This window comes from Halichondria panicea, chromosome 1, assembly GCF_963675165.1.
Source record: "Halichondria panicea chromosome 1, odHalPani1.1, whole genome shotgun sequence".
Lineage (NCBI taxonomy): Eukaryota > Metazoa > Porifera > Demospongiae > Suberitida > Halichondriidae > Halichondria > Halichondria panicea.
The window spans coordinates 15,385,626-15,411,608 of NC_087377.1; the positions used below are offsets into that span (position 1 = coordinate 15,385,626).

Genomic DNA, 25,983 nt, shown 5'->3' on the forward strand with positions numbered 1-25,983 from the left:
TGGCTAAAGTTGAGATTCAGGAGGGTATAGTTTGGAATCGGAACAGAGTGTGTTGATATCAGCACAAGCTGGTACTGCTACTCCAGGTACGCACATGGGTTTGGACCATTGAGTGGTTGGAACTATTGCATGCATGGGATGCATGGGCCTTGGTCTATAGACATAAATTATTGAAGCCATGCATAAAAACTTAATTTAGGGCCAAACCCAACACAAAATTAGAGGCTTCGACTGTACGATCACATAAATAAATAATTATTACGATAAATATTCTTCAATATTCAGTGTGTCGCCATGGTTATATTCTCTCAAATAAGACAGTGTTTGTTTAATTATTGATCTAACAAAATTCTTCTGTTCAGCAGTGAAGTGATCCACAGTCACACCATTGTGTTTCCTAGAGGGAGGAAAATAATAAATGAACTATAATTATGACTGATTTAGCTGTGAACAGAGTTTTATTGTTTGCACCTAACACATTGTAGTCAGTATTATAGATATAATTATAGAGGGTGGCCTGCTATGAGACCTTGGGACCTATTATAATTATAACCTGTATTATAGTGGGTGTCCTGCTGAATTACGCTATATATGGGGGTGCCGACCACATGCAATACTTGTGGAAATGATTATCGCAAATCTCTCTAAGTAGTAAACATGAAACTATAGACTCACCTCTTAAACTTAGTGAAGTCCTTGGTCAGGTGGTTTTCCAATTCTTGATGATCGTAGGGAAAGCTTAGAAAGTCAAGCATCTTTTCTACATTTGAGACCAAGTCAACTTTCAAATCCTCGTACCTGAACGGGTATATGATAAGGGTAATAGACAAGTTTTACTATAATTATAGAGCCATATATACAGTAAGTTTTGAGGTATGCAATGAGGTTAAGCACATGCATGCATGCAGACAAGTACAGCGGGCACGTATATATATAATTATATAGGATCTATATACGTATAATTTTTACAACGAACAACTTAGTTTGGTGAACAAAGTTTTGGCCATTATAATTTGTACATGCAGCCTTTGTGTAGGGGCTGTTTTTGTATACGGGACCTGTTATTTATATCGCAGTTGGCCATTAAGAGAAGTTTCATTATACACATCATCCATTGTTTACCTGACCAACATGGTGGGGTGGTCGTGAGACTCAACCATCCACGTTCTGAAATACTTGCTCCATTGTTTGGACTCTCTCCTAACAAAAGTGTCCCAATTTTTATTAGTACCTATAATAAGATAAATGCATGTATAAAATTAAACGTACACAATACAGTGGCGTAGGAAGCAATTTCTCAATGGGGGGGGGGCTCTATAGCTTTTTGGAATGGAAAAAAGTACGGTTATATCTACATATAATATAGAGCAGCTTGATAAGTCATCTCTATATAGGCTAGAAAGATGGGCTCCAGCCCCTATAGAGCCCCCCCCCCCCCCCACTTCGTACTCCACTGCAGTATAAAGAATTAAGTAGTAGATCCAGTCTATACATAGAGAGTATAGAGACCATATGCAGTGACAAATTTGTGAGTATAATAGTTGTACTTAAAAGTATGATCTGAGAAAATATGCTGGTATACCATTTTGTGAGTGAATTAATAAGCTACAACATATTATATATCCATGGCAACATAAGGTGGTGTGTTTGTGGTGATTAGTAGAACAGTATAAAAAATTGCATAGGTATAATCAGTTATGAAAGGTTCGATGTTGCTTACAATGTCATGATTATACACATCCTTCGCAAGGCTCAAATTGCCGAGAGATTTGAAATATAACAGCTAAGGTCCAACATTTACACGGATTGAATAATTGTATAACTTTTTATAAGAAAACTTAGCACCCTCGATCGTTATTACCTCAATGCATGATGGATTTCCCACTATAGACATGCGGAAATTTTTTGTTACGATATTCATTCACCTATACACAATGCATGGTATCAGCACTGAAAATTTGTTAATATACATGCATGTTTGTGCCTGGCCCGTATCCTATACTCTCTAGAGACTGGATGCACTGTACTGCAATCGTTCGATATATACCACCTAAATTTTCTTCGTAATTTGTGAGTAAGAGGCATAATGAAATGAACAAGAAGCTATATATATATAGGTATATATGCGTACTCTAAAAATATATATATATCTCACTGAAATATTTGGGATTGGTGGCACCGGTATGGCTGTGTGATCTTTTCCTGGTCCATTCTGAAACTAACGCATCAAAAGGGTTTCGGACTATCAGAATAGCACTTCCATACCCGGACTTCATGCACGGAAAGAAAATAATTATAAGTGTACAATTCCTATAGTATTGCAATTAAGAACAACCATAAAAAGGTAAACTCACACATGCATGTATTGCTATACATAGTTTTACAAGTAAAAACCTTTGCAACTATAATAAAACTAACAGAACTTTGCTATCTAATTTTTGCGGCATGGATCGTGATATCCAGTATAATTAAGTCTTTATTGCTCACAAAGCTTCGTAGTGAAATATCGCCCGAACTGTTGGTCCATGGTACAGCTTTGTCAGTGAAATGAGTCTTTACCAGTGAAATATCGCCCGAACTGTTGGTCCATGGTACAGCTTTGTCAGTGAAATGAGTCTTTACCACACACACCACTCCCGTTATCATCCTCTCCCCGTTAAAACCACTCTCGCGCAGTTTTCTATCCATGTATACAGATCCTGGGGAGACGGACATTTACAACATCACCACCTATAATTATATACATGCAGCTAATAATATCGTATATTAATTATTCCAGCATCAATATTTTAACTTACAATTATACGTACATGAATATAGTGCTAACACATGCATGCATGCGTGCATTTGCATGCAGTGGTGTTGTGCCCAGAATTTTGAATTGGTGTGGCTGTTTTAAATCGTGCTCGAATCTCATTTTTGTCTAATACTATTATATACCGTATAGCGCGAAATTTTCGAGGGGCTTAATTTTCGCGGATTTCGTGGGTTAGAATTCTACACGAAAATAAGTCCACGAAAATTGTTAAATTACCTGCTATAACGTGCAAAGATTTAAGGCGTGGCTTCCGGTTAGCAGTCATTCCGCGAACATTGTGCAACGAAATGGCTTTTAGAGGCCAATCCACGAAATATAAGTACGGTGGCCCTGAGCGTTACTATTAGTTCACCTTAGCTACTTGATACTTCGCCTACCTTAGCTACTGGGTAGTTCACCTACCTTAGCTACTGGGTAGTTCTACTTGATAGTTCGCCTACCTTAGCTACTGGGTAGTTCACCTACCTTAGCTACTGGGTAGTTCTACTTGATAGTTCGCCTACCTTAGCTACTTGATAGTTCACCTACCTTCGCTGCTTGATAGTTCACCTACCTTAGCTACTTCGCAATTGACCTTTGAACTGCATGTTAATTCTATTTAATGCTGCTGTAGCCGTACTGTACATAGCGACTAGAGATCAATAATGAGAGCTACATAGCACGTATACAGGTACTGAGGATTATCTAACAGCAATGCAAGACTAGAGTACCACACCAGAACCATTGTAAGTACAGAATTCTTGTGCTGCAATGGGATTAGGAGATATAAACGTGAACAACTTGAACTGCATGTGTTGTATTAGTCTAGGGCCAGACCTTTTCTCAGAGGGGAGGGGGAAGAGAAGAAAAAGGTCTCTTAATCCTAGCTCTATTGCCCCAAGCTATTAGACTAGCTAGTATTGTGAATAACATGTAACTTCCAAATGAATCAAGTGTGGTACTCTCATCTTGCATTGCTGTTACCCATAGGGTAGCACTAACTGGCTGCAGATAATCCTCAGTACCTGTATATATACATGGAGCTCTCATTTATATTGAGTTGCATGGCTCCAGCAGCAGCATTAACATACAGTTCAAAGGTCAACTTCGAAGTAGCTAAGGTTGGCGAACTACCCAGTAGCTAAGGTTGGCGAACTACCCAGTAGCTAAGGTTGGCGAACTACCCAGTAGCTAAGGTAGGCGAACTACCCAGTAGCTAAGGTAGGCGAAGTATCAAGTAGCTAAGGTGAACTAATAGTAACGCTCAGGGCCACCGTATATAAGTGCCTCAAAAATTTCGCGCTATACGGTAACCATGCACATGCACCGATCAGTGTGGGCATAATTATATCCCTGGATAAATTGCCGGCCGCGGACATGCAGATATACTTTATGCATAATAATAATTATATATATGCCCCTTACCTGTACACACTCCAGTAGCCTTCTCCAGTAACCCCCTAGTCCAGGTGTTCCCAGACCCAGGGAAACTAGCCAGAGCCACTGCTGGGCGATTGCTGCCATTCATAAAGTGGCAAGGCCCGTTAATCGATGAGGCTTGAGCGATCTTTGAATCGGATGACAAATCAGAACTACATGGACGATATAAATTATGGCATTCATTGCATGCACAAGAGGATATAAGTTAAACATCACATCACATTACACCCAACACACAAGCTCACAGTATTTTTGTGGTATCCGCCTTGTACTTTCTCATGTTTAGTGGTTTCAGGAACTCAGAGCACATGCTATCTCTGCAAGCAAAGCAATGAGGAAACAAAAGAAGATTGAAGCTGTATAACATGCACACACACACTATACTCCATTTGAGTTATAATAAGTGGAATCCCTCTGGCCGGCCACCCTTGCAGAAAGGCCCTGTGATAAGAGGCAAGGTCTAGTTTGGGAAAAAATTTTTTATGCAGTAAGAGGTACAAAACAGCCTCTCAACACAAATTAATCATAACAGCCAAAACTTTGGTCCTACCGTAAACGTTGAAATTTTCGACGCATCAAAATTTCGCACTTTCTGCACTAGGCCCACAATTCTTAAATTTCGTGCGCATAAATTTTCATCCATTATATTAACGTAGGTGTGGCTACCACGTACACGTACACCCACGTATATGTTTAATTTCGTGCATTGAGTCCAAGGACGAAAAAAACGAAATTAAACACCCGTCGAAAATTTCAACGTTTACGGTATATAAACATGTAGTAAAAACGGTTGCCGTTTTTTTATGACGCGTTTTTTGATGTAATAACTATAGCTAACCATGCATGGATCACCATTATTTTTTAACTTGGTATAGTTTATAGGAAAATGTTCACCAACTGAACTTTCTGCTATGCATACGGTCTTACTGGCAAGTGTAGCCGTTGATGGTGGGTGGGGGATAGTTGCTCTTAAAGAGTGTGCTTTGGTTAATAATCGATAGTGACACTGACGGTGGTTGCTTCTTCTTGTGAGGACTTGCTGCCTTACGCTTTGATGATGGAGCCAAAGACCTAAATTCTGTATGTGGTTGGTTTATGCATGCTTGTTGAAACAATAATATGTACAATGTCATTGCATGCAGTTATGCATGAAGCCTGCATGCCAGCCTCTATAATAGGTAAGACCAATTACAGTGACTATAATAAACACATGCTATAAAGAGACTTTGGGGCCCATTTGGATTAACTTGACTGGAGGATGACCAGTTCATAGGTCATAAGTGACCACAATAAATGCATGATGCATGTTACTGTCCTTATTGTAAACATGCAGCGCTGCAAAAATTTTATTTGTTACCAGTGTATGGGGAGAGAAACAAATGCTCTAAGCTGCTCCAGTTTTCAATGCCTTTGCTGTAAAACTGCTCTATATATATGGTTTCTATTTTGTATGCATGGAATTTTATAGCTTCTATAAATAGGCTCTTAGCCACGATATTCAATTTTGACTAAAGTTTCGTACAGTATTATCGGTAAATAACATTGTCATCTACATATCTCGTAATACTTTTACAGCGCAGGTTTTGTTTTTGCACTTTTTCTCTGAAAACTGTGTAAAGGCACCTCTCCCAATAATTTCTTTTGGGGGGATACAGAAATCAAATCTTCAGTCGTATTAATTAGGCAGATGTGCATGGTGTTCCATTTGGGGCATTTAAAGTAAATTAAAGAGTTATAATGCTCATGCAATATTGGATGACGGAACACACCATATCTATATTCTGCAGATGCCTATATTATTATGTAACTGTGTATGGTGTTCCGTCATCTTCGAGCATTAGTTTACCTCTAAGATCTACAACTATATAATTATACAGCTGCACTGACTGCATGGTGTATAATTATACCCTGCATGTGTATGCAACAGGGGTATAGAGTCATTGGTGTGTGTATATGCATGTGTGTGCATGTGTCGGTTTGTGTGTGGACAAAAAACTGAGCTACTAATAGTTGAAACTTGGAAGTGATTTCAAAGGCGACAAAAAACACAAAAAAACGTCTATCGATCTATAATACGTGCATGATCATTCCCCGATTCACGATCATATATAGGACAAAAAGTTAATTGCGTGTCCGTTATGTCAACGCACGGGGTGAATGCTCTCTGAGCATCCTATATATATAGGTTCAAGAGACCTGCATGTGGCCAGCTCACTAACAGTTGACAACCACTCCCTGGGCAGACAAGGCACATGCAGAGGAGGTCCGACATGCGTGCACGAATCACTTAAAAAGACTGAGGCTGGAATTTGAGACTATAAGCTTAAGATCACTAGATCTAGCTCATGAATATATAAATTAATGAGCAAACAGTTTACGTAACCTTAATTAAGTAGTAGTGTACCTTTATGAAGATGTTCTTGAGTAGCCATTTCTGTTTCTTTGCTGACCCCAATCGTCACACTGATCTCAGTAGGAACCATCTTTGTTCCTACGTCTTCCGTATCAAACTTTAAATCATTTCTCAAATTTACATGATATAGTCCAAACGAAACCATGGTTCCTAATACAGCCAGGACAGCAATAAAAAATGAACGTCTGTATTTGCTCATTCCTCAGAGCTATATAGAAGCTTCAAGTTTAGCGATCGATAAGTTACTTGAGCTGATAACTGCATGAGCAGACTTGACTTTTGATGTTTTATCAAATCTCTCTATACTATACTTTTATTGCCAAACTCACACAACTGCATGCATGGTGACACAAGAATGTTTATTAATAAACGTGCATTCTATAGTAGCTAACGAATTGTGAAATGGCTTTAGCTGTTGCTATGTTATCTCAGAGAACCCATATAACCAATATGCAAGCATATACAAGAGATAAAAATACGGGTACAAGTAATTTGGTTTTGATACTATTTTACATGATTATAGCGAACCCAAAGAATAGCGTATTCTTCAAGTTTGCATGTATATGTGTGATTGCATGAAAGTATACCCTTTAACCTGTTGGCCACTGTTATGACAGTGGAAACGAGCTGCTCCTGCTCAGTGGTCTTCTCTCGATCCAGGCACAAAACGCCCGAGTTTACTAATTGATTTTATATTGACAACCCATTATACTAGGAAAAAATTTTAATCGCATTACCTATACCTATATATATAGCTACAAAAACAGAAAGTTGTCCGGGCAAAAATTTGCCTCGTATCTAGGTCATTTAATCGGCCTGGGATCGAGGCTATAGGCCAAAACCGGACCAGCCGGGACAGTCCGGGCCAATATGGCATTATGTACACATGCATGCAGGGGTGTAGATTTGTTGTTTCCTAGTTTAGTTTCCCCTAGCTTGCTCCAAAAATGCATGGATGGAGCTAATCACGTGTGCATGCGCAATAATGGCTGGAAGTATACCGTATAGCTAGAAATTTCTGCGGCCTATAATTCTGCGAATTCTGCGAATGAATGAGTAAACGCAGAAATATTATCAGCAAATGCTTATTAACCATGCCTAATTTAACAGTTGAAAGTTCAATTCGCAGAAATATTATCCGCAGAACTGAAGGTCTTTTTAGAATTATGACCATTGCTTACAAACAGAACACCTATAATTATATGAGCATTCCTATAATCATCACTTGTCTTAATTGGCATCCAGTCAGGCATCATTCCAGGTGATAGCTATTCGCAGAATTTTTGGGCTGCAGAAATGTCTAGCTATACGGTAGAGTAGTTTGCGTGGGCGGATAATTATTGCTCATAAGCTTAGCTAGCCTCGACTCCAGCCCCTTGATTTCTCAGCGGCTTGGAATCGAGGCTAAAGCTTAGCCTATAGTTTACATTATAAGATGTGAAATTAGGTCCAAACTGAAAGAGTGAGTAATGATCGACCATTATTGTTGTTAAAAACGATCGATGCCAAAAGTCTAAGTCTCTTTTGTGTGCGCATGTGTCAATTGTTGTTTTTTGTTTATGATGACCAAAAATTCGTATCTGGAACTGGCAGTCGCCAAAATACATCAGGTAACAGTCACTGGGACAAGTATGCTGGAGCTTATTAGTGGAAATTGATCTATACTCTTGTTCCATTCTCTTGTAATTGTTTGTTTACTAGCCTCGATCCCAGCCGAACAGCCCGGGGCCAATATGGCATTATGTACACATGCATGCAGGGGTGTAGATTTGTTGTTTCCTGGTTTAGTTTCCCCTAGTTTGCTCCAATAATGCATGGATGGAGCTAATCACGTGTGCATGCGCAATAATGGCTGGAAGTATACCGTATAGCTAGAAATTTCTGCGGCCTATAATTCTGCAAATTCTGCGAATGAATGAGTAAACGCAGAAATATTATCAGCATATTAACCACGCCTAATTTAACAGTTTTTAATAAATTAGTTTGCGTGGGTGGATAATTATTGCTCATAAGCTTAGCCTATACATTATAAGATGTGAAATTAGGTCCAGACAAAGTGAAAGAGTGAGTAATGATCGACCATTATTGTTGTTAAAAACGATCTATGCCAAAAGTCTAAGTCTCTTTTGTGTGCGCATGTGTCAATCGTTGTTCACTTTTTCTGTACATGTATTATTATGGGTTGTAAGCTGTTTTATGATGACCAAAAATTCGTATCTGGAACTGGCAGTCGCCAAAATACATCAGGTAACAGTCACAGGGAAAGTATGCTGGAGCTTATTGGTGGAAATTGGTCTATACTCTTGTTCCATTCTCTTAACTTGTAATTGTTTGTTTACCTGAAATAATTGCTAGGTTTCGTATGAGTCCCAAAAATGTTGTGTTATATAAGTCTTATTCCCTATTATATATGTGTCCACAGTGCATAATTATAAATGTTCTGACTGGTCACAGTGCGTAACTGTTCTGACTGGTCACAACCACTACTATTAATACGTTAACTATGGCATTCATGCACATTAATTTTGCTGAAGGCACTTAGACTGCATGCATGCATACAAACATGCAGGTGCCTTATCAATTGTACATTTACAATGCTTCTTACATGTAGCAGTGTTGGAGATCGATTGGTTGCAATTTAATAGTCAGAGAACAAATCGGTCGACAGAAAATTGTTCGACTGGCTTTACTGAGTGCATGTGCATGCATGGCTGGCCACTGAGTGGTTATGTACTGTGAGTGGCCTAGATCTATATAATTATATAGTCTAGATCTAGCATGCATGCAAGCTCGCAGCACAAAATAATAAAAATGCTAACAGCAATAAATTAATTATATATGAACGATAAGAATTGTAATCCACGTTCACTTCTAATATATATACATAATTATGGTGTGTGCCTGATTGACTTATAAATCGTAGACCTGAAATTTTTTGAAGCATCGAGAATAAATATTTTACCATGCATGCACATGCAGGTATAACTATAAATATTGCATGCTTGTTTTCAAAACAACAATTAAGGCACTACTTTATTAAGTTACTGTATGGCCTCTGCATGCTGTATGGCATGTTGCATCACTATAGCAACCATATATTGCACTGGGATTTTGTATGCACTAAATGCAGTAGATTTTGAGAAAGATATCTATACTTTTGGGGGGCCACCCAACCACCCAATAACTCATTTGGTCCCTTTTATAGGCTATACTATATACGTACCTTTCATGTGGGAACAAAACCTAAGAAATTTACTATGTAATTCAACAAAACTATTGAAACACATGTCTTTTATTACAGGAAAAAATTGACTAATCATTGACGTCATTGGGTAACAAGTTAGTTATTGCAGGCGCCCTCATGCAACATGCTATATATTGCACTGGAGCAATAATATAATGCCCAAGGGCCGCTCGTGCTGGATAATAACTAGTACATGTAACAAAACGTTAGCATGCAGTTAAAGTTTCACATATCAAGTTTCACATATATTCGTGGATACCCTTGATCCACTCTCTATAGTAATTGTTTGTTTACCTTAATTGGTTCGGTATGAGCTCCCCAAAAATGTTGGTAAGTCTTATTCTATGTGTGCATACTATAGATGTGTCTGTGCACGTTTATTTTGCTTAAGGCACTTGCATGACTACATGCATGCATACATACAAGGTGCTATTATTGTAGCTACATTCACTTTTACTGTAATGCTCTTAGCAACATTGGAATATTGGTTGCAATCTATACAAATTAGTCATCATGGCATACAGTTCTGACTTTATAGTGCATGTGGCTGGCCAGGAAGGGATCGATTTTCCGACCATTGCGAGACCCATGCATTAAACACTATAAATCTATACATTAGTCGATCTAATGCAAGCTCCTGCGCAACCCAAATATTAGCCGAGAGACCAGTCTTGTTCATCACTCTCATATATTGGTGGTTTGAATTATCACAGATTTGAGCTCCTGGCTCAGCTTAGCTACATTAGGCTAACAGCCATATAAGCCATAACAATTGTTCTGTTTCCTGAAATACCTAAGAGAGCCCTTCGTAGACCGGGAATCCAAAAAAAGTGACATAATAATTATAAGACGAAGACATAAACACAACACACAACTGACACATGACGTAATTTATCATGATTCTCAGTGTTATCATTATCTTGCTGACATAATATTCACCTTCAGTATTATTTTTTGCCATGTAAGATTATTTCCGATTATTGTTAGACACTTATTAAATTTTATATGCTAAAATTATTTTGAGCACAATATTTATCAGGGCCTATAATAATTATTATATAATATACGTCTTTCACGGGACATTCCCCTGGAATCTGTTCGCAGATTTCGCAATTTAGACTAATTCATGTGTGGTTTTCACACATAGTGCTGGCTATTGTGGCAAATGCATTTCCTGCATTTTCCTGCATGATAGTTGCCACTAGTCACGCACTTGAGTGAAAACTATGCACATAATTATAATAGCTGCATGGTGTATGGCGGTGTAATCGTCTGTATCTATGGTGTAATGAACACAGAACTCCTATATATGCCTTGATGCACATGCGCTACATGCTTCATTTGTGTTAGTCTATATGAATGTCTGCATGCAATTGTGTTATTTTCATTTGTGAAAGCTACTGTCCATCCAAGCCTTGAAGTCTGCATGGTATCCTGATTAGATCACTATATAGCTACTCACAGTTGCAAAAAGAATTAGATATCTTGTATCTATCACTTCAGTGCACAGCGGATGCCATGTCTGCGATTCTACTGAGAACTTTTGCTCTTTGCCTGTTTATACAAGCAGTCAAGTCGTCTGAATATGGTACGTATAAAAAATTATATAATTATATCCATAATACCATATAGCGGGTAATTTTCGTGGGGCAAAATATTCGTGGTTTTCGTGGTTGAAGGTCTGACTACGAATATATTACCCACGAATGAAACAACCTTGTCTACCTTTACCTGCAGTGCATGCAAGCAGCAACCACGAAAATATTATCCACGAAATGACTAAATACTGCTCAATCACGAATATTTTGTCCCCCGAAAATTACCCGCTATACGGTATAACTTGTGGTGTTGTCATGCTGTTCTTAATTCAGCATGCATGCATGCATGCATGTTACATGTATAGGTAGTTTGTCATGCATGTCGGCATAGCAAAGTACGTATATATACGAAATACTATTATAGTGATATGCTCTCAGTATGATGTTGTATAATTATTATATAATTATCGCAATATTGTATGTGGCTCTCTCAGTCAAATGATGATGTTATAATTATGGTTTATAGGTGAGGAAATGATTCCTTGCAGGCTTTAAATGTTTATGATTGGCTGTACTGTATATAAGTGAACGAAGAGCTGCAACATATATAGGTGCATGGTTATTGTTAATTAAGATTGCATGGGTGATCGAGAAAAGACTAACGTGTATCCTTTGGGACTTTGTCAAACATTTATATATAGATACCGTGTAGCTGGTAATTTCTGGGGGGCAAAATTCGTGGTTTTCGTCGTTGAAGCCCCCACGAATTAATAAAGTGACCTTGCTTACCTTTACCTGCATGCAGTGCAAGCAGCAACCACGATAATATTACGAATCAATATTGCTCAATCACGAATGTTTGCCCACATAAAATACCTGCTGAGTTAGTACCAAAATCATGTGGGCGTGACAACTTGTCATGCTGCAGGAACAGAGAGGTTGGACACGCATCATCATGATGCGTTCAGTCATGTGACCTTTATAGAATTCCTTTGAGGTCAAAGGTGAGAATGTAAAAGCTTATCAGTGCAAGCAAGCAAAGGCGTATAAAAGTATTAAGAGAGAGGAATGCAATAGCAACAAATGAGCACAGAGTTCAAACGTTGGCAGATTGTGCACGATTGTGCTAAAAATATTTTTAGCACTTCATGCAAATTCACACATTCATCCACCCATGCACGTTTGAATTCTGCTAGCTACATGTACTATAGATAGTGAGTTGCATGCCTCTTCCTTTGGTGCAATTCAAGCTAGAGAACGCTAAATCATTTAGCATTCTATCAAGGGTGTATAAACGCCCTTAGTTCTAGTATTTGGTAATGATCGTTTCTCACACTTCATTCTACCTCTAGGCGTAGCCGCACGAGGGATACCAGAGAAGGTGGTACGACAGGCGCGGTGGCAGCTCAAGTAATAAAAAAAACAAAAAAAACAGGCATCAGTGTTGGGAGTGGGTGCTTTTTCAGTCTCTTTTCCTGTTTTCTGATGCTCTGTATCACTTCTGTGCTCTTTTTGCAGTGAAGCTGAGGGTCAGGAGGTTGTCAGTGTTCATATTTAATGCATCAAACAGGCATCAGTGTTGGGAGTGGGTGCTTTGAGCAGAGTATTGCATATGTAGAAGTGTACTGCACCACCATAATTATAAGCCTGTTCAGGCTTGTATAAAGTCGTTTTGGTTTCAAAAACGGTTGTCACACTTTTCTTCAGTTATAGCGGTGCATGTTTCCTCTTCTGATACACTGGAACATGATAGAAAGCAAGCACATGCTGTTTATCCTTCAGAACTATCCATTTTCAAAACGGGTTGCTGGTTGTCAACGTTTTTCTTGTCTTTTTTTCTTGTCTGTTCTCTACAAAATCTTTAAGTAGCCTTCTGCAAGCTCTCTTGGTGTTCTAGAGTCTTATTTCTTTGTCTTTCTAGCTGTTTTCTTTCTCTTAAACTCGTCTTCAACTGGGATAACTCAATTTTGTTGCTACGCATTCTTCTGGTTGATAAAGCAACCGCATGTTGCGCATGCGCAGATTCAACCTGCATTTTGGTTGCCAAGCAATAAATGCATTATCCCATGGATACTGATGATTATCACTTGTTCGTGCCTAGTAACTGTCACTCGTGCAGTTACTGGCACAGACTCGTGATAATCTTCAGTATCCATAGGGATAATATCATATTATTGCTTTTTAATAAGTGCTGACATCAGCGTTTTACATTCAAATTGCACAGGAAGCAACTCATCACCGATATTTTTCCTTATTTACTGATTCAGTCCGTATCCTAGGTGATGTCCAGTAATTATATTATATAATTACTTCCCCCAGGCACTATTCTTATAATCTACTTCCTCAGCAGATTTGAATTGATATGATGCATCTTGACAAAATTTGGTAACTAGCTGAAGCCTGTAGTCAAATTCTTGCTCTGTGCTTTCTCAGTAGTCAAGGCTGTGGCTCAGAAGTAGAGGATTACAAGTAGACTGTGGTGTTGTTGACAATAACAGACTAGTTCAGAGCTACAGTACAGTAACAGCTACAGTACAGGTAGCTAGCTAGCTAGCTACATGTACAAACCTCGCAGCTGCATTTAGTGGTGGGCGGGTCTGGTCAAAGTTTATGCATGGCTTCCAGCTAGCTGAACCTATAGCTAGCTCATGTAGCTCCACAGTAGTACTGCTAGTTCTATGCCTGTAACTGTTCTCTAACTGCATAATTCTGAGGCTGTGAGAGCAAGTTTGACTGTCTCCACTGATGTTCAAATGACTGTTTTGCTGTTTTTGCAGTAAATAAATCAGTTGTTGACTGGTTGCCTAGTAATTATGGTTTATAAACAACCTCAGCCTCGGGCTGCGCCCTCGGCATTGGTTGTTTATAAGCCATAATTACTAGTCAACCAGTCAATAACTATAACATATCGCACACCCGGAAGTATTATTGCACACTTGTTATTGCACACTAGGAAGTGATTCTTATTTGGAATAAAACGTTTTCAGCAGTGAGAGAACAAGAAAAACATAGTTTACACACTTACAATCATGCATTGCAATGTTTATCAGTCTCTTTTCTTGTTTTCTGATGCTCTGTATCACTTCTGTGCTCTTTTTGCAGTGAAGCTGAGGGTCAGGAGGTTTTCAGTGTTCATATTTAATGCTAGCCTACCAGGCCGATTAAAATACGGCCTGGTCTCTATTGCATGGGTGATAGTGCACATGCACAAACTGAGTTCCCCAGAATCTAGGGAATTCGTTCACGTTAGTAAACCTTTGTAAAATTATACCGTAAACTAGTTTGTTTACTAGTTTCTTTCCGTATTATTTTTAAAGGGTTTCTGACAGACTATGGCAAGTCTTTGACTTTGTGCTTCCAACTGCAACCATAGGACCATCGTAGAGAGCCTCTTCTGGCTTTAGACAAGTGTGTAAGCCTTCTTGACAACACAATAGAGGGCATAAAGCCACAGGAGACAAGTATTTGTTAAACTCTCTCTCCTGTGAAGCTGTGGCTTATATTCTTTATAATATTGTGTTGTCGAGAAGGTTTGCACACTATTATGAAACCAGAAGAGGCTCACATCTACCTCTACGATGGTCCTATGGTTGCAGTTGGAAGCACAAAGTCAAAGACTTGCCATAGTCTGTCAGAAACCCAGTTCAAAACATCACGACCATCCAATCATCATAGAGGTAGATGAGAGCCTCTTCTGGCTTCGTGTGCAAGCCTTCTCAACACAACACCATAGAGAAGGCCACAGCTAGCTAGCTAGCTAGGCTATAAAAAGCTTCATATAATAGTAGTTAGTACATGGGCGTGGACTGCCACGCCTATAATTAATTACACATGCAATAGGTACCAGGCCGTATTTAAATCGGCCTGGATTCGAGGCTAATTTAATGCATCAAACAGGCATCAGTGTTGGGAGTGGGTGCTTTGTCGCACATGTAGAAGTGTACTGCACCACCATATAAGCCTGTTCAGGCTTGTATAAAGTCGTTTTGGCTTCAAAAACGGTTGTCACACTTTTCTTCAGTTATACCGGTGCATGTTTCCTCTTCTGATACACTGGAGCATGATAAAAAGCAAGCACATGCTGTTTATCCTTCAGAACTATCCATTTTCAAAACGGGTTGCTGGTTGTCAACGTTTTCTTGTTTTTTTTCTTGTCTGTTCTCTACAAAATCTTTAAGTAGCCTTCTGCAAGCTCTCTTGGTGTTCTAGAGTCTTATTTCTTTGTCTTTCGAGAACTCAATTTTGTTGCTACGCATTCTTCTGGTTGATAAAGCAACCGCATGTTGCGCATGCGCAGATTCAACGTGCATTTTGGTTGCCAAGCAATAAATGCATTATCCCATGGATACTGATGATTATCACTCGTCCGTGCCTAGTAACTATCACTGTGCCTTGCAGGCACTCGTGCAGTTACTGGCACAGACTGTGATAATCCATAGTCATAATTATTACTGATTTAATTTCTACGTGAATTGCTGCGCATGAGCAAAAGACAGGTACCCAGACAAGACACAGAGACTCTTGAGGCCACAGGCACGCCTACAGCACTATAGCAGGCCAGAGGAGCTCAGATGGGGACCTTCTGAGCCTGAGATCACACAGGCACGTCTTTTGCAGGAGGTCACAGCAACTTCTTGCATGGATAGGACAGTAAATCACTGAATACTTGTCTACTTGCGTTCAGCATGGTCTTGACAATGTATCTCGTGATAATAAACCAGGACAACACAAAGACCAGACACTACGGCAGGTCAGAGCAGCTCAGATGAAGACGTCTGAGGTCACACAGGTACCCTTAGTTACAACATTAACAGGTCAGAGCAGCTTACATGCTAAGGATTGTTCAGTGCTTGTTAGCCTTGTAACTTGGGTCCAGCAAGAAACAGTATAGTATTGTGATAATATCTCCTTCCTCCTAACCTTGCTCCTCGAGTCCTGTTGGTTTGTACAGACACACCTTTTCCCATGCTGTGTAAAATGATGGGCCATGTTGATAACATTATGTTGCTCATATAGATAGGTTTAACTCTATAAGTACCTCATCGTTGGATGTAACTTCGGTTAGAGCAGTTCAAGAAAGGCTGCCTTGTTAGATGAGTTGGAATCTATCATACTGCAAGCTGATTTCTGGGCTGGAGCTATCACCATTGTAAAGCAGGCAACAGCCTAAAAACATTTCGTCAGTGCAACTGCATGAGCAACATTCATGGCAATGTGATGCAATTACACACTACGGCTCAAACGATTTCTTGTAATTTTTTTTAATAAACATGTAATGAATAATTATTGTGAGTGACTGAGGCTGAGGTATAGATATGGCAGGGTAATGTGAAGCTATAATTATTCAGAGTTTAGACAGAGAGGTTGGAGTCCGCAGTGGTGAGGTCCACGGAAGCAGCTAGATGGCCGTTGAAGGATGACTTCGAAGAACTAGCGCCTCTCAGACACATGATGGAGGATCTGAGTAGTAAGAATGATATTCTACATCTTAGCCAGCCAATGGTGGTGCTGTATGGTTGCTTCCATTTGTCCGAGAGCATGCTGGCCAGGCGTTTGTAGAAGGCTCCAGCTGCTGGGCCAAGGCCACCTGTGGTAGCGAAGACCAGGGGGGTAAAAGAGGAGTGCTCCACTTCTCTTATACGCTGTTTGTAGCGCCTCTTTTTCAGGTTCTCATGGTGGCAATAAGATGCGGTTAGAGAGGAGTGTCTGTTCAAGGGAGAAAATGGGTTGAAAACCCTAACGTTAAAGAACGCTCTCTCGAAAGAACTTCCCCAAAAACCATTAGCCACTACATCAAGACGGGCACCGTTCTGTCGATCTGCTGTGGTTCTGTTGAATCTTTCGCTTGTGATGGGTTGTAGAGACGGTTCAGTGGCCATTCCATGGCAAGTTTCTTTTAATAGCGATGCTGTGATATCTCTCAGCTCGTTGTATTCTACTTGGCTATAATTGAAATGGCTAGCATTGATTACCCTGATACACAATTTGCGCACGCTCGCCCCAAACATGCTCTGCATGCTCCTAGTTTATAATTGGGGCTTACCTATATAGTGTGCAACGTTGAGATTTTATCTGTCTGTCTGTGTTGTCTGGATCGGCACGATATTATTAGTTTTTTTGTACTTGTGACCCTTTACCAAACTTTTACATGAATTATTGCGAGCTACACCATAGATAGTATACAATGTAGAAGCAGAGGATGTTATAGCCTCTCACTCGGGGTCCATACTGTATACGAACTGCATGATTGAACTTATATTGTATATGGCAGCGAGACTATATAGCCTCTCACCTGCTCACGTTCTATAATTATAAAATTACCTTATAAGGTGACATACTTTCACAGGTAGTGCGATTTTTCACTGTATAGCTCTGTGTAGTGATAATAAACGTTGCTTGGTCTACAAGCCAAACTATATACTTTACATTAATTTAACAAATCCATATCTCGGCTATGAACTGTATCAAACAATCATGAACTTAACCGCTTAATTCCGCTCGCCCCATGACACCTTGTGTCACTCTAGTAAAGAATTTCAGTGAAACAGACAGTAGTGATGACTCAGTACGAGTAGTACTCATTAGCCTCTAATAGGCTGCTACCTTTTGCACTAGTTGTGGGAATAAAATGTAAGGGGATTCTTACATTCTGCAAAAACTAATAAATTCACTCAAAACACATGTCTTTTAATAGGGAAAAATTAAAAGAGTTTCACATCATTGGGCAACAAGTTAGTTATTGCAGGCGCCCTCGTGCAATATGGCATATGCCTTCAATAACTATAACGATACATGTATATAATCTGTGTTTCTCCTATATCCCAGAAATTACCTCTCATCCAATGGATATGCTGAATGTCGATGCCGGTATCGATGTCACTTTTATTGTCGAAGTTAGTCCCACTATGACTGGCAGTGGCACTGGCAGTGGCGCAGTGCCAGTAATGGTACCGGTTAGAAAACGGAGTGTGGCCTTTGATGATCCAAAACTATTATCACCACTAAGTCTTGGTGAAGATGGTGGAGCTAGATCTAGACGTGATGCTGACGATGTTCTTTATCAGTGGAGGAAAGATGGAGTTGACATTGTAGACACTACATTTAAATACGTCGGTACGAATACTAGTAATCTGACAGTGCTCAGTGTGAACGATCCTGATGATGAGGGGGCTTACTCGGTGGTTATAGGTCAATCCCCCTCGTGTGACACCTCAGATGATGCTTTTCTCTCAATAAGTAAGCTATAGTTACACTTAAACAGTTTAGTGAGAGTGTTTCACATGTGTTTGATCGTGATGTGGTTTTCAGATGTATTTTTGAGTGAGCTGATACTGTAGTTATATAGCATTGTTAAGCACAATGTTTGGGGTGTGTGGCATTTTTTATATTTGATATATATACGGGTTGTGTTGGTTGACCAGTCAGTGAGTGCCTTACAATTAGGAGTCTATAGTATAGCCTACGGAGAGCTCTGTGTTCTGTAGCCATGGCTATAGTGTATACTGTGGAATTCTTCTGTCCAGGTGACTGTAATCCACTGGATCGTCCTACTGATGGTGAGATAGAATTCTCTTCTAGTCCCCTTAGCAATGGTAACTACACGACTGGAACAGTAGCAGACTACAACTGCGAGGGTGGACTTGAGCTATTTGGAGACGCCACAAGGCATTGTCTGGCTGGGGGTGCTTGGAGTGGAAGCGAACCAATTTGCTCAGGTAATATTGAGGGGCATAATTTTTGCAGTTTTCAGACCTTGAACCTGTACGTTGGCCTAGATGTAGCTGTAGACTAGCTGTAGACTAAACCTAACCCCAAATTAACGCCGAGGGTTTGCACTTCAGCTAGTGCTCTGGTTATAAAAAAAAAGTGCTGTGATATAAAAATGATCACAGAGCAATCCACGAAATATTAATTTCAAAAATGTGGTGCTATAATTATTGTAGTGCTGGTTAGACTAAGTTTCTATATATAGCTACATTGTAAACATGTCTTTCTAGGAATTGGATTGGTCAGTATCCTAACCTATTTTGGAGAGTCACTTTCAGATAATGTGAATAATTAATTCAGAAATGTTGTATTTATTTATTCTTACAGATCCCTGTCCTGAACTTAGTTTGGAAGGTGGTTCAATAACCTATTCTAATGACCCTAACATGTTTGGAAATTTTTCCAATGGAACGTCAGCTTTGTTCGTCTGTACTGCTAATGGTGATGGTTTGGTCGGTGCCGCCATGCTTTTCTGTTTTCAGGGATTATGGAATAAAATGACACCACCACCGACACCAACATGTGAACGTGAGTTCCAGTTACTTGACCCTGAGTGCATGCTATAATTATCCATACACCCTAAGGTCATACACACTGAGTGAGTGGTTTGTAATTATACTTTAATCCCTCTCTCTTCAGCCATAACCTGCCCTGCTCTGACAGACCCAAGTGACGGTAGTATTGACTATAATGGAAACTCACCTGATGAAAGCGGCAACTACACCTTTGCTGTGGTGGCTACCTACAGATGTGACACTGGGTTTGTTCTGGTTGGTGGCAACAGAAGGACCTGTACTGGAGATGGGACAAGCGTCAATGGTGCTTTTGATGGAGTAGCTCCAACTTGTGACCGTGAGTGACCGTCACACTGGATATATTATTCGCACTAGCCAGGGGTATATGACAATATTTTGCAATTATTTATATATACTGCTTTCTACATAGCTAATTATAGTTTTACTCACGTTCAAATCCCATATCCATCCTACACCGTATCGTGTAAATATGTCTTACTATATATATATCTTGATCATTTGAGATACTTGTGCAAATAGACTTCTTGTTCTAATCAACCTTGAGTGCTTGTACATAAAACATCTTGCAACGAGGCATGTTGTGCTTGTCGACAAATTGTGCACTCTCACAATATGGCCGTAAAACTCAATTAATGTTGACTTTATCTCCAGCTATCCAGTGCTCAGAGTTAACTGGTATTGCCAATGGAACCATCAGCTACAACCCTACTGGAACTGGATCGTTTGGATTTAACACTGAAGCCATTCACACTTGTGACAATGGCTTCTTCCTGAGTAATGGTAGTGATGTGAGGGTGTGTGGAGGCGGCTTTATTATTAATGGAACATGGAGTGGCGATATTCCCACGTGTACAGGTGAGAGTCTGCTTCAGTACTAGGTCTGTATTATTTTACGTACATATACTTTTTTGTATGCTTGTACTTGTGTTTAACTTTGGCTACCCAATTTTGTTACCTAATTATAGCAATAACCTGTCCTGCTCTGGATCTAATTGCCGGTGGTAGACCTGTGGATTATGGCAGCGACTCACTTGATGGGAACGGAGAGCTTCCCTTTAGTGCCATGGGGACTTACAGGTGTGACATTGGGTTTGCCCCTGAAGGCGGTGCCGGTGCCATGGTGACCAGAACATGCAGTGCAGACACGAGTAGTAATTCTGGAGGATCTTTTAGTGGAGTTGAAGCAGTTTGTGTCTGTAAGTAATTTATATAATTATTATAACAAATATTTACTAGGTGTTTTGAGCTAACCCAGAGTGAGTGTAAATTGTTCACCCTCTGCAGCCATCATGTGTCCCGATCTGTCGGACCCAACTAACGGAAGAGTCACCTTCTTAGGAGACAGTATAGCTCCGTTCATTTTGGATACCATGGCAACTTACAGTTGTGAAGCAGGATATGGACTGAATAGTACAGTCCCAAGAACTTGTGTGGATGAATCTGATGAAACAGATCCTGTCGGTGCATGGGATGGTGATGCCCCTACTTGCTCCGGTTAGTGTACTTGGTAAACTGAAATAATTATTGAAATGCTTATGTTCTTTTACAGCTATCCAGTGCTCGGATTTACCTGACATCAGCAACGGAACCATCAGCTACAACCCTACTGGGACTGGACCATTTGGATTCAACACTGAGGCCACTCACACTTGTGACACTGGCTACTTCTTGAGCAGTGGGAGTGATGTGAGGGTGTGTGAAGGAAACGACTCTAGTACTGATGGAATGTGGAATGGCTTTGCTCCCACATGTACAGGTGAGAGTCTGCTACTGGTGCCCATGATAGTTGTATAGACATACGTATAGTGTTGTATAAATATATATGATTTCCTGGACGAATACATATTTTTAAAGCAAGTTCTCATGCATTTCAGCCATAACCTGCCCTGCTCTTGCATCAATTGCCAATGGTGGAGTTGTGGATTACGGCACCACCGACTCACCTGATATGAATGACATGCTTCCCTTCGGTGCCATGGGGAACTATACGTGCATCACTGAGTATGCTCCTAGGGACGGTGTCACAGTGACAAGGACATGCCGTGTAGACATGACTAGTGATTCTGGAGGCTCGTTTGATGGAATTGAAGCAGTTTGTGTGTGTAAGTAAATTCGATGATTGCCGTATAGCGGGTAATTTCAAGAAGACCAAATATTCGTAGTTGAGCAATATTTTGTTAGTTCCTACAGTTGATAATGTTTAACATGCATTTTTTTTAGCATTCACGTTAGTTAATCTAACCCAGCCTGGTTGTTCACCCTATGCAGCCATCATGTGTCCTGATCTGCCGGACCCAACTAACGGAAGAGTCACCTTCTCAGCAGACGGTCTAGCTCCGTTCGTGTTGGCTACCGTGGCGACCTACAGTTGCGAGCCAGGTTATGGACTGAGTAGTACAGACACAAGAACTTGTGTGGATGAATCTGATGAAACAGATCCTGTCGGTGCATGGGATGGTGATGCCCCTACTTGCTCCGGTTAGTGTACTTGGTAAACTGAAATAATTATTGAAATGCTTATGTTCTTTTACAGCTATCCAGTGCTCGGATTTACCTGACATCAGCAACGGAACCATCAGCTACAACCCTACTGGGACTGGACCATTTGAATTCAACACTGAGGCCACTCACACTTGTGACACTGGCTACTTCTTGAGCAGTGGGAGTGATGTGAGGGTGTGTGAAGGAAACGACTCTAGTACTGATGGAATGTGGAATGGCTTTGCTCCCACATGTACAGGTGAGAGTCTGCTACTGGTGCCCATGATTGTTGTATAGACATACGTATAGTGTTGTATAAATATATATGATTTCCTGGACGAATACATATTTTTAAAGCAAGTTCTCATGCATTTCAGCCATAACCTGCCCTGCTCTTGCATCAATTGCCAATGGTGGAGTTGTGAATTACAGCACCACCAACTCACCTGATATGAATGACATGCTTCCCTTTGATGCCATGGGGAACTATACGTGCATCACTGAGTATGCTCCTAGGGACGGTGTCACAGTGACAAGGACATGCCGTGTAGACATGACTAGTGATTCTGGAGGCTCGTTTGATGGAATTGAAGCAGTTTGTGTGTGTAAGTAAATTCGATGATTACCGTATAGCGGGTAATTTCAAGAAGACCAAATATTCGTAGTTGAGCAATATTTTGTTAGTTCCTACAGTTGATAATGTTTAACATGCATTTTTTTTAGCATTCACGTTAGTTAATCTAACCCAGCCTGGTTGTTCACCCTATGCAGCCATCATGTGTCCTGATCTGCCGGACCCAGCTAACGGAAGAGTCACCTTCTCAGCAGATGGTTTAGCTCCGTTTGTGTTGGCTACCGTGGCGACCTACAGTTGCGAGCCAGGCTATGGACTGAGTAGTACAGACACAAGAACTTGTGTGGATGAATCTGGTGAAACAGATCCTGTTGGTACATGGAATGGTGATGCCCCTACTTGCGTAGGTGGGTTAATCACAATCCAACCATAAATTATGCGCTGAAATATTGAAATCTTTGTTCTACTCTGCAGCTATCCAGTGCTCGGCTTTACCTGACATCGACAATGCAGACATCAACTATAATTCTGGTAACATTACAGGACAGCTTGAGTTTAATGCTGAAGCCACTTACACTTGCGACACTGGCTACTTCCTGAGTAGTGGGAGTGATGTGAGAGTATGTGGGAAAAACGACTCCAATACCATCGGAGTTTGGAGTGGTACTACTCCAGAATGTTCAGGTAATGTCTGAATAGTGTAGACATTAATTATGTTTTCAACTTAGACAAGAAATCAACCTTTGTCTGTAGTAATTTACTTTTGCTTGTTGTTTTAGTTCCTCAGTTCTAGTCTTGTGTGATTCTCCATACTGCATGGCCATTGCCGGTCAGGGCATTAATTTATTTCTAATCAGAGTTTTCCATCTGTATAACAGCAGTTGAAAAGGTTCGGTGATAGAGAACCCTCTTTGAACTGTAAGACTAAGTTTACCTTCAATTAGACAGTAGTCAACAAACTAACTCTCCTCCAATCAGAGTTGCCTGCGTACAGTAATTAGATCATGCAAGATGCCCTTTATAAAAGATCCACCTTGAATGATTAATCAAGCCAATAATTATTACTACATCTCTCTTGTTTTCTAAATGCAGCCAATCTCCCAATAATCACCAGTGAGCCCAGTGACGTCCTCTTAGTTGTTGAAGAGGCTAATGTTATGTTCTCTGTGACTGCTGAAGGTGTTGGTTTGACTTACCAATGGATGAATGGAGCTGGAGAGCTTTCTGACATTCTCAACAAAATATCGGGTGCTACCTTGCCAAATTTGACAATCACAAATGTTGGCTTGTCTGATGTCAGTGGCTATTCAGTCCGAGTTAGAAACAGTGCTGGTGACGTTAATTCATTGACAGCAAATCTAATCACAAGTAAGACTGTTTACGGTTTTTACCATTACTTTATATACATGTACAATTCCTTTTTGCAGCGTCTAGTTACCAGGTGACCCTAAGCGGTGACTCAGACCTGGAAACTATAGAGAGTACTCAGGCTGACATTCCATATCAAGTTACTCTGTCGAGAATCAACGGAGCATCAATTCAGCAATTACCTGCCCCAGTCAGAGTCTCACTGGTTGCAGTGGGGACACCCTCGAACACAATTTCTGGTAATAATTATTATCAGAGTCCGAGTTTTGATATCTGTTGTATATTATGCTAATTTAAAATTGTCTTTTTTCAGAGGAAAGTGTTGATTTCAGCATTGGACCTCTCCTGGTTACGTTTGGTCCGTGTGACCCTTGCACCCCAGACCACCTGCAGAGGGAGGCACAGCTGTGTGTGAAGGATGATAATGATTTGGAGTTTGAGCATGGGCTCAATATTAGTGTTGATTTAGCATCAACGAATCCTGCTGGGATAACCGCAGGAAACCCCCTGCAGATCACTATTACTGATGATGGTAAGTTTCATGTATCAACACATGCACCTCTGCTAGAATCGTTATCTTTGTTCTCAGAGCAATCGACAGTCGGTGTAACATTTGACAAAGCTAACTACAATGTTGCTGAGAACAGTAGCCTCACTGTGACTGGAAGACTAACTGGACTAACAGGAGAGCTGCAAAGAAACTTCTCTCTCAAACTAAGTGTTGATTTCTCAGTTGATGCATGTACATCAGCAGGTAAGCCACTATAGCTAACACTTGACTTGCTTATCATGAGTGTTTTTTTACAGATACTAGTGATGTCACACTCACCCCTGCTGATTTCATCATCAATTTCGATGCCTTTAAAAACCCAACGTTTTCTTTGATTATTGATGCTATCGATGATACTGTCTTTGAAGGGTTCCACTCGTTTATGATATCTCTACCGACTGACTCTGGCTACATTGCTCCTCTAGACAGTGACATTGCCGTTATCAACGTCACTATCAGTGATTTTGATGGTGAGATTAAATGGATCTGTGTGTATTTCGTATAGTACATGTCAAGTACTCTGCAAAAGGCTACTATAAATTACACAGACACAGCGTTCTTTAACAGCGTGCTTCACACACTGTTAAAATGATATGTGGTTTTAACGCATATCAGAAAAAAACACATTTCCCACAATAGACACACTCAGCATCAAAACCACACATCAGCTACAGTATTATTAGTATTATTAGTATTATTATTAGTATTATTATTAGTATTATTATTAGTATTATTATTAGTATTATTAGTATTATTAGTATTATTAGTATTATTAGTATTATTAGTGCATTGTACATGTAGTTTCTATATATTTATTCTCTTAAGAGATAATTATTGTGTCACCATCTTCATGTCAAAGTCAATACTCCTCCCCCCAACTACAGTTCTGTCAGTGAGCCTCAACTCTGATCAGCTGATTGTGATGGAGTCTGATGAAGTAGCGAGTGTGTGTGCCACCATCTCTAATGTGCCTGGGGGTGGACTGGATTGTCCAATCATTCTCTCTCTGTCTGCAGCACCTGGGAACAACAAATCAGGTAACTTCAGATTGAAGCTGATGTTGTACATGAAGCCTGTCATTGCAACAATAGAAGATTGCATGTACGTGTGTATCATCATTAGAAGGTCTAAACGTATAACGCTTTCGTGCCACCAATTCCCTTCCTATGTCTTTAATGTTTGCTTCTCCCCTTACCCAGCAACCAATGGAATGGACTACTCTCTTCCGGGGGACTTTCAGATTGAGTTTGGCTCTAGTTCATTGTCCGGGGACGC

General features: G+C 40.1%; 2 protein-coding genes across 2 annotated transcripts in view; one reads left to right on the forward strand and one right to left on the reverse strand.

The window, feature by feature from the left end:
- Positions 1-255: 255 nt before the first annotated feature.
- On the reverse strand, positions 256-7,010 carry LOC135352116 (WSCD family member CG9164-like). The gene is made up of 10 exons (XM_064551287.1): positions 6,642-7,010; positions 5,165-5,315; positions 4,483-4,554; positions 4,223-4,389; positions 2,561-2,699; positions 2,488-2,497; positions 2,156-2,270; positions 1,123-1,231; positions 676-798; positions 256-397 (listed from the first exon to the last, which is right to left on the reverse strand). The coding sequence occupies exons 1-10, from the start codon at positions 6,847-6,849 to the stop codon at positions 259-261; spliced, it is 1,233 nt and encodes a 410-aa protein (XP_064407357.1). The 5' UTR covers positions 6,850-7,010; the 3' UTR covers positions 256-258.
- Positions 7,011-11,230: 4,220 nt separating this feature from the next.
- Positions 11,231-25,983, forward strand: part of LOC135352059 (uncharacterized) — a gene marked incomplete in the record, with an annotated part of 851,949 nt that continues 837,196 nt past the window's right edge. Inside the window, 21 exon segments of the mRNA XM_064551164.1 lie at positions 11,231-11,482; positions 18,258-18,668; positions 18,956-19,147; positions 19,527-19,727; positions 19,839-20,051; positions 20,387-20,590; positions 20,701-20,931; positions 21,020-21,229; positions 21,285-21,491; positions 21,610-21,837; positions 22,004-22,213; positions 22,269-22,475; positions 22,594-22,821; positions 22,988-23,197; positions 23,265-23,474; positions 23,883-24,158; positions 24,218-24,397; positions 24,472-24,690; positions 24,748-24,912; positions 24,966-25,178; positions 25,593-25,743. Of these exon segments, the coding sequence (XP_064407234.1) occupies positions 11,413-11,482; positions 18,258-18,668; positions 18,956-19,147; positions 19,527-19,727; positions 19,839-20,051; positions 20,387-20,590; positions 20,701-20,931; positions 21,020-21,229; positions 21,285-21,491; positions 21,610-21,837; positions 22,004-22,213; positions 22,269-22,475; positions 22,594-22,821; positions 22,988-23,197; positions 23,265-23,474; positions 23,883-24,158; positions 24,218-24,397; positions 24,472-24,690; positions 24,748-24,912; positions 24,966-25,178; positions 25,593-25,743 (4,436 nt within the window).

Coding starts and splice junctions, on each gene's coding strand:
- LOC135352116 (XM_064551287.1), bottom strand. CDS start 6,849: ATGAGCAAATACAGACGTTCATTTTTTATTGCTGTCCTGGCTGTATTA. Junction 4,555..5,164: donor ATCAACGGCTACACTTGCCA/GTAAGACCGTAT, acceptor CTTTGCTTGCAG/AGATAGCATGTGCTCTGAGT. Junction 799..1,122: donor CACCCCACCATGTTGGTCAG/GTAAACAATGGA, acceptor ATACCCGTTCAG/GTACGAGGATTTGAAAGTTG.